The sequence below is a fragment of the Arachis hypogaea genome, chromosome 15 (assembly GCF_003086295.3).
Source record: "Arachis hypogaea cultivar Tifrunner chromosome 15, arahy.Tifrunner.gnm2.J5K5, whole genome shotgun sequence".
In the NCBI taxonomy this organism is placed as follows: Eukaryota; Viridiplantae; Streptophyta; class Magnoliopsida; order Fabales; family Fabaceae; genus Arachis; species Arachis hypogaea.
The window spans coordinates 25,805,439-25,815,161 of record NC_092050.1 but is presented as its reverse complement, the minus strand read 5'-3'; the positions used below and the strand labels follow the sequence as shown (position 1 = coordinate 25,815,161).

Below are 9,723 nucleotides of genomic sequence, written 5' to 3'. Positions count from 1 at the left end.
ATATGAATTTTTTAAAAAATCCTTCTATGCAATGCACAAACCCAAAAACAAGCATTGAAGGTAAATTTTATACATTATAATAACAACCCAGAAACTGTTAAATGTATCATCTACCTTTATAGATAACTTTAAGGATGTTACATGATCTTTAGCTAGCCAAGAATGGTTAATTTCATCTTTGAGCTCAAGTAACCGAGACACATACTCTTGCCAAGTAATCACCTTGACACCCTCATCAGCAAATTTTTGTGGATCGTCCAGTTCCTCCAAATGCATAATTGTTGAAGATTTCTCATGTGTTGAAAATCATGTCATCACATAAATAAATAGAGACAAATACAAATTTTTTTTAAATAAATAAGTAAATAAAAGAAGGATAAACAATGTAATAGATATGGGCATACATTTTGCACTTCTCATTAGAAGATCAGGCATCTGTAATTAAAAGATAAATAATTAGCCATTATGATTAACTAAAAAAAACAAAGGGTTACAGAACAAAAAGGAAACCATTTTGAAAAGCTTATCGAAGACATTGAAACCATTTTGGTGACAGGAAACCTCTACATTAGTAATCTCCTGAAAGAGGTCCACTCCTTCGTTGGATGATGATCAACCGCATTGCTGAGGTTTTCGAATCACGAGATTCGACCTTTGCCTCATTATCAGTTCCTCTCAATGGATCAAAGAAATCAGGCTTGAGAAACTTAGCAGCCCTAAAATCTGAAACATGAGCTTCATACTCTGAATCCAACATAAAGGCCTATAAGCACACTCTCTTGGATAACTTAGCAGTCCAATTATCATATATATTTATTTCTAAATATTCACTAAAATAATTATCCATGCTTAATTTCTCTATAAGAATTGAAACAAAAACATTTTTAAGGTTTCTACATCATGGAACTCCTTCTTGATTTCCAGATTCTGCATGGCAATAGATGTAATTTTTTTAGATGGTTTATATGGAGTATAACGAAACATCCTTCCATTCTGTAGAAGTGAACCATGGTCTGGCTGGAAAAAAAAAGTAAAAAATAAAAATAATAAACTCCTTCAGTAACCAATTATTGAGGTTTTAATTTGATTGATTCTGTAGACAAATCAAAGCTAAGGATCTTCTCTAATTAATGATCTTACTTTTCAGAATTGAACTATAGTTGCATTATCACCAGCAAAGTAATCATTTGCTAAAGCATCAATGGCAATTGATTGATCCTCCCAAACAGATACTATATCATTGTTGGCTTTGGGAAAATACTCACCTGTGACATGAAAAATCAGTTTTACATCTTCATATAAATTTTATAAAATATAATTAGTAATAAACATTTCAGCTTTTCAAGGGTCAACTACTGTACTATATAAAATAAATAAGTTATAAATTTAAATCACTTAAAAAAAACAAGCACATCATAAGCAGAATGCAATTTGAACTTACTGCTATACACATTGATACTGAAGGGACATGGCAGAATATCCTTGCCATCAAAGGAAGCACAAATCTCATAAGTTCCAACATCTTTAGCCATATAGCTACAATTGTATGAACCATCCTTGTTATCCTTAATGTCCAAAGTTTGAAAAAGGGATTTGTTAGCTGAAGTAGTCTCCAACTTCAACCTTGATTGTTGTGCAAGAACAGGGTTTGCAAATGAATCCATAAGCTGCACTAGTATTTCATTTTCTGACATCTTTGCCACCTTAGAAGAAAACTTGACCACATTTGATAAGGAACCATTAACTTCACCTGCACCAAAATCAAGCACTATAAAGTAGAAACCATTTCTGTCTACAGAAGCAATTGATCTTTCCTAGCTAAACATTCTTATATGTTAAAGTTGAAATCTTTTCTTTTGGTCAAATGCAAAAATGCAAACTAATTCTTTACCTGCTTTTACTTCTTTTCTGAGTGTATGACCCTTATTCAATAAGACATTTCCACAATATACATGTATATCATAAAAACCTTTTTTCTCAGGTGTGTAATCTACATGGAAGGCACTCATAGCTATAGAGCTTTCCCTCCTGTTAACCATTTTGTCTCTAAATATCTTGCTACTTGTTGCAATCCATAGACACCAAATTGATGCAAAAATATAATTCTCCATACCATAACCTAAATTACAGAGGTTAATCTCATAAACCACTTCACTAATCTGCTTCTTCTTGCACATGCTTAATGATGCAAAAATATAATTCTCCATACCATAACCTTAATGATTGCAATTCGTTAGGGAAAATAAGCGACTAAGAATGTGAAGGAAAGTGTGAGTGAGACAAAGAAAGTGGGATTAACGAACTTTCTGTGAAATTATTTTTATTTTTCTGTGAAATTAGCAGCAGCAACAGGGAAGGGACAGGGCTAGGGCTAGGGATAATGAAATCAGAAAAGAATCACAATGGAAGGGGTTAGGGATATGGACGAGAAGGAGGCGGAGGCCTACCTGAACTAACGGCGACGAGAAGAGATGATGACAAACCTCCGGCGAGGAGAGAAGAAGTAGCAACAAGAGCGGCGGCGGAAGGAGCTCGTAAGACAAGAGCACGGCGGAGAGAGACGATGGCAACGAAGGGAGCGAACGCGATGAGGGCGATGGAGGGAGCTCGTGCGACGCGAGCCGCGGCGGCGGCGACAGCGGAGGACGTCACATCTTCAACGGAGAGAGAAGGCAGGGAGTAATTCAAGGGAAACGTGAGAAAGTGAAATGAACCATTGGGAGTTTCCGAAATCTATCTCCTTATTCTAATATTTCCGACGGAAAAATTTAAATTACAGACGGATTTTCTGTCTGTAATCATTTAACAAAACATAACATTTTTGCCTATTTAATTACAAATGGAAAATCCGTCTGTAATCATTTCCCACAAAAAAAAATTATTTTTCCGATGGAATTATCGACGGATTTTTTTTTCCGTCTGTAATTTATGTTAATTTATTTTTTTTGTTTTTCGACAAAAAATTCCTCTGAAATTCCGTCTGTATTTCCGTGGGATAAAATCCGTCGGAAATATCCATCTGTAATAACAAGTTTTCTAGTAGTGGTAGGAGTTAACACTACTTGAGTGGAGTATAATAGTGCTTCATAACCTGAACCAAATCCCAACCCAGAAGTTGCTAAAAGGAGTTGCAGGAATAGAAAAAGATCAACTGCAAGGCCTCCACCAATTGGACAAACCTTCATACAAAACCAAGATCCAAATAAGCATATTTTAATATTTATACTTGTCGAATGTGAAGAATTTCCAGATCCAGATGCAAGGTACCACTGCTATGAGTTTGAAGAACTTAATTCCATTGTAAGTGATGATGAAGATAGTCAGCAGGCAACATTTTCAATAAGACAATACACAACCAAACACATCAACCATCACCCACAATTAAATCAAGCAGACACAATGATGACAAAAAGACTAATGTCTATGGCATTGCATAATCATACATGAAGTAGTATTTATATCAGGACCTGCTCAAAAAAAGATACACATGGCACACAAAACTAAGCTTCACAACCAAAGATACAGTCACAAGCCACAACCTAAGTCTAATGACTTCAGCTTCAATTTTTCTAACTTGATGAGCATTTTTGTAAGAACCGGATTTTTCACGAATAAAATCATTTAAATGTCCAAATTAAATTTCGGAAAGTTAGGATGAGAATTTGGAGATTTAAATAGGATTTTTGGACTCAGTAGGTCTTTCGGAGTCAGAAAATGTATTTTCTGCGAAAAATTGTAAAAACCATGAACCGGCAGTTGAACCGGTTCAAGTCTGCCCGGTACTGTGCAAGAAAAAGTGAAAACAGTCGAAAGTCTTAGAAAAATATTAGAAGTAAAAAACTGGGCGTTAATTTTAAAGCTTTGGCCTGAAGTTGGGCCAAACGGGCAAAAACTGCCAATGGGTTAGACCGGGCCCAAGTTGGGCCCATGCCCAACATATATAAGGGTTTATTTAATGAACCCATGTAGCCACAACACCATTAAACACACACACACACTCAGCAGCAAAGAAAGGGGAGAAGAGGAAGAAGAAGACACTATTCACACATCTCTTCTTTTTGTGATATCTTGAGCTACAGAGCTCCGATTACCGCACCGTTTGCGGCTACGTGTTTCTTGTGATTTTTGGTAAGGAAATCTAGAAATCTTCTCAGTTCTTATCTTCAAAGTTTCAAAAATCTAGGGTTTTGGCTAAGTGAGGTTTTGTGATTTTTGGGTGTTTAGGTACACTCTAGCCTTTGATTAATGTTGGTTTTGGCTTCCAAAACTGCTGGGCAAGGTAAGAGACATTGAAACTCTTGTGAAATTTCAATTATAATGAGCCATAGGTTGATTTATGATGATTTATGTATATATAGCTTGATTATGGTGAGTTTGGAGCTTGAAGATGCTTGTTGGAGATTCTTGGTGGCTTAGTTTGTGATTAAAAGCTTATCTTGGGCCCAATTTTGGGTTTTCGTGCATATTGGGGATCGGCCAAGGTATAGTTTTAGTTTCCTCTATGTAGTATATAATATTCATGGACACTTAGACTAGTGACCCATAGGATAAGTTTGAATTTAAATGGTTGTTGAGTTGTGGAATGATGGTATGTGGTGATTTATGATGAGCTGATGATCGTTGAGTTTGATTATGTTGATTGGTAGTGATATGATGATGATGAATGATTGTGAAGTTGAGAAGTAATTTATGTTGATATATGTGATAATAATGTTGATGATTTAGTAATGTAGTTGAAAAAATGTTAATGGGGATTTTGATTGTAATGTGATATGTTGATGTTGAGGTTGAGGATGATGAATGGTAAAGGAAAGTGTGGTAAGTTTGGTGTGATGTGATATAAAGTGTTGATTTTTGATGAGGAAGGGAATTTGGAATGGTTTGGTATTGTTTTGGTTGGTTTGCGATATGAAAGTGGGAAAATTGGTAATTTGGGTTATTTGGTAAAAGTAGATTTTTGGTGAATTTTGTCTGATCATAACTTTTGCCTCGGTTTTCAAAATCTGATGAAACTTATCTAGAATTAAAGATCTTTGAAAATCCTTTAAATAGATATAAAGTTTGTGAAATTTGGAATTTTGTAGAGGAAGTTATGATCATTCAAAGATGGTGTTAAGAATCCAAAATTCTGCAAAGTTGCAGAATTTCAGGATTTCTGATATGTGCGCACGCACAACCCTGCAAAAATCTCACTACAAAAAAAAAGGGTTAAAATGGCATGGAGATTAAGGCGGTTTTAAAGAACCGCCATATTATCGAGTCATTATGGCAATTTTTTCTGCTGCCGTAATTGGCTTTATATATTTTGGCGGTTCTGGTGATTATGGCGGTTTTGAACCGCCGTTTTCACACGCATATAAAAAGAAAAAAATTACAATCCCTGACTCATTCAACGCCGTTCTTCCTTCTAGCTAGGGCTTCTATCCTCTCTGAACATACAACACTCTCATTTCCTCAGTGTAAAGAAGCTCTCCGACAACGCCTTCTTCCTTCTAGGGCTTCTCCTCTCTCCGCTGGTTACGATCTCTCCAGGTACCTCTCCCTCTCAAGTTAAACTGAAATCGAAACCGAAATGCTGTTTTCGTACATAGAGAAGCCAAAATCGAAACTGATGCTGTTTTATTTTTGCACAAAATTCCGGCGAGAGGCAAGGCTCTGGTGGCTACTGACATCAGCATTTCGATTCCAGAAGGCACCGATTTCTTTGTTTTTGTTTGGGTTAGGATTTGAAAATTGCTTTTGGTGCTGATTTTTGGGGGTTTTTATTTCTCTGCAGCTCTGTTAGGGATTTTTGGGTCTTCCGTTGAAGCATTGGATTGACGTTGGTGCGGGGGTGATTGACGACGATCTCAAGTCTTCTTTCGCTTACTTCTATTAACGTGTGTCTCTCTCTCTGAACTCAGATCTTCTATTGCTTACTTCTATTAAGGTGTTTCTCTGATCTCCGATCTCAGATCTCAGATCTCAGAAAAAACTGCTCCAATCTCAATTTCTCTATTTGCCTCTTTGGTTCTTTTTTGGTTCTTTTAAGCAAAGCTATAAATGAGTAATCTCTTTAGTTATTTAGCTCTGTTGCCGTTGCTCTGTTCAATGTTTTTGCATTAGCTCTGTTCAATATTTAATTAAAGCCCTAAAATAGCAGTGAAAAGAAGCACTTAGACACATTAGTGTATGCTGTAGTCCTTGTTTCATTTCAGTCTCAGGTCATCAACATCAAACATGTAGTGCAGCTCATTATTTGATTAACATGTCCTTACACTTAGATTTGATTAACATGTTGTAGTCCTTGTTTCATTTTATTCCATCTGCTTCTTTTAGGCTGGCTGTCTTGGACTTTCTTTTGTTTATATTTATTTTTGAACAATTTTAGTAGAATGGTTGTTGACTCTTGTTATTGGAATGGCTGTTAACTCTTGTTTTTACTCTAGTTAATATTTTTTAAATATTTGTAATAGTTGCTGGTTGAGTTTTGAAAGCAAAAAAGAGGGAGAGCGCTCTTTTCGCCATTTAGCCACCTTCACCACTCTCTGCAAAAGATTTGTGATTGTTAATCATTACTCATTCTTTTTAATCTTCTCTCTTTCCTTCTTTTTCATCCTTTAATTTCCAAATAACAGTTTATTTCTTTATTTTTTCCCCTCGCTTATTACTTTCTGTTTTTATCATTCTTCTCAACAGTACAATGTTTTAGTTTCATCATTTCACCACCAAAAAATGAAAGAAAGAAAGATAATATGTAATTTTGGAGAACATTTTTTAGAAAAAATAAAAATAATAATAATAATAGAAGAAGTGAGAGTTACTTAGAAGAAAAAGAAAAACAATGGGTTCGATTCGGACGATGGTGATGATAATGTTATACTTTTCATCGGTTTTCATGTAAAATTAGATTAGTTAGAACAAAATTGATTATGGATGGTCGTGGTTTATATGTAAAAGAAGATTTTTTCTTTGAGAAAAAATTCACCACTTTTTTGTTATTTTGATGTGTGTATTGGACACTGGTTGAGCTGTTTCTTTGATTTTGGACTTGCTTCTTAGGCACTTAGAACCATTTTGTTTTGCAGTTTGGGAACTAGTTTATGAGGCAATAACTGAACTATGTTTGCTTTGTTTTGCTTACTTCTATTTAGTTCTCTTTATTTCTCAAGCAAAAGGAAGCAACTCAAGTAGTGTAAAGGTGTTATTCAAATTGTGTGTGTTTTTTCTTCTGAAGTTGATATGTTTTGCTACTCAATTTTGTCATGAGTTGTTGAAATATGAGTGATTATGTTGCAGTTTGTGTAGTATGTTGCAATTTGTGTTATCCAACTATATTTAACTCAATTTTGTAGAATTCTGCACTCAAGGTTCATATCTTCTTCATTATTAGGTAACTTTCTTTTTCCTTTGCTGAATTATTTTGAGTATGCTTCTCTGTCTTGACTCTTGACCTTAAAGGGTAATCAAATATCTTTTCTTTTTGTGCTGTGTTTTACTTCCTGGTGTTGGTGATGGTGGAAATTTAAGAAATTGAGCTCTGATATGAGTCTAGTAATGAAACTTGCAACTAGCTTCCAAACTTTGCTTATTCTATTTTGAGTGTAAACCTGGTATGATATTATTCTAAGACTATTTCTTATTCTGTTTGTTCTATTTTTCATTTTTCTACAGGAGGACTTTGATGAATTCAGCGATGTTGATGAACTATACAGCTCATTGCCTTTAGATAAGATCTTGTTACAATCCCCCCTGGGCTATCTAAGGTATTTGTTTGCTCACGATTGTTTTGTTGCAAGTATACAAGGGATCATTCAGTAATACATAGTGAAGCATATGTAGATTCAATTTACCACATTGGGTCATTGATTAATTTTTCACGTTGGCAAATTTTGCTGGATTCCTTGCTGGGCTATGCAGTTTATGATGGTAATGTATTATAAAAGTCTAACATTTAATTGATGGGTGATGCGGATTTTAATTTCGGAAATGGTTAACTCTTTACAAGATACCCTCTATGAACCTCTTAATTGTGGGTAGCAACTGTGGCTATCACATGTATGTAACACTCTTGTCTTCCTAAACTGCACACTTTTATTCAATCTAATGCGCTCTCAGCTGCAAATCATTCATCTTTGCCAACCAAGTGAGGATGACTCGGAGGCAGTTTTTAAATCCCTTCTTAAAATTGGCATTTTCCATTTGATAGCAATTGATCTAACTGAAAGATGCCTAGTAAATGTAATTTACTCCATATGACAATGTAATCATCATTAACTCCATATGATCATTAACCTCCTGCAATTTGAGATGCACAAAATTATAATTTGCAAAGAAACTTAGAAAACAACTATTGTTGCTTCAGAAGTTTTTAACTCCGTTAAGAAAGTGTTTTTCCCATGGCTGTACTAAGTATTTCCCTTTCTAGTGTTTACTCAGGCACTGTAGCAGGAGCTCGCGAGGCTTTTTTCAATGATATACCTGCTATCTCTGTTTCATATGAATGGTATGTACGCTTCTGTGGCTAAATTACTTTATTTATCCTGGATATTTATTTTTGGGTGAAGTTTGCAACCATTTTTTTAGCTTATAATTGTAACGAGCTGCAGAATCAATGTCTAAATGTAATATCATTAAGGGTCAAGCATATTATAAGCTATTCCAATAATCTATGTTCTAACTTCTATGTCCTACTAAAATGAGCAACAACTTTTCATTTGATCATTTGGAATCTGTGGTACGCGCAGGGTTAAGGGAAAGAGTAATGTACATGACTTCATTCTTGCTGCACAAGCATGCATACCTATCATAAGTGCTGTACTGGTTGAGATAAAGAACCAAAGTAATGTTATGACGATTTTTGCAATATGTGTTTCATATGTGACAAATGGATAACATGTTATACTCTGCTAGTCTTATTTTTCTAGAAAGTTATATTTTTCTACCCAGTTAATATAATAACAAATTCTTTTATTTAATTTTTTTATATATAATTACTTAATTTATATATAAAATATTTATTTATTTATTTAATGCATTTTATTATAATTAATTTATATATAAAAGGTGCCGGTGCATTTGCAGGTAAATGCCATATATTGTTGGCTATCATCATCAACTTCAATATAGCAGCCACTTGTTTTTCACTTCGGATACAAAGGTCTTAAAAGGTAATCTTTATCTTCAGTTTCTTTAATTTATATTTTATAATATCTACTAGTATTATTTGTACCATTTGTGTATTATGTTAAAAAAAAAGTTATGTATTTATTTGTTTAGTTGGTTACTTTCAGATATACGATATTATGAATTATTTTATGTTTGACTAAATATATAAATAAGTCATTTAATAACTTACGATATTATTTTCACGTTTTTATGAAAATAGCCGCTATTTATTTATTGTCCCAAGACTAGTTTAATTTATATTAAATCGAGTTTAATTCATGAGTTCATGTCAATTCAAAGAGTTTTTTTTTTTTTTTTTTTTTTTTTTGTAATTGAACTTTTTGTTTTGGACTAAATATGGGTTATATTAGTTATTCAACTAATAACAAATTTATTGATAAGTGTAGCTTGTTTAATTAGTTAATTACTAACAAATTCTTTTATTTAATTTTTTTATATATAATTAATTAATTTATATATAAAATATTTATTTATTTATTTAATGCATTTTATTATAACCTTATGCATTCACATGCATGTCTGCAAGTGTGTCAATTATTTTCTAGACTTCTACTA

At 33.8% G+C, this 9,723-nt stretch overlaps 1 protein-coding gene across 1 annotated transcript; it reads right to left on the bottom strand.

Annotated features, from left to right (window-relative positions):
• Positions 1-1,025: 1,025 nt before the first annotated feature.
• Positions 1,026-1,748, bottom strand: LOC140179485 (protein GAMETE EXPRESSED 2-like). Its single transcript, XM_072218384.1, has 2 exons — positions 1,442-1,748; positions 1,026-1,265 (listed from the first exon to the last, which is right to left on the bottom strand). The coding sequence occupies exons 1-2, from the start codon at positions 1,692-1,694 to the stop codon at positions 1,144-1,146; spliced, it is 375 nt and encodes a 124-aa protein (XP_072074485.1). The 5' UTR covers positions 1,695-1,748; the 3' UTR covers positions 1,026-1,143.
• Positions 1,749-9,723: the final 7,975 nt, after the last annotated feature.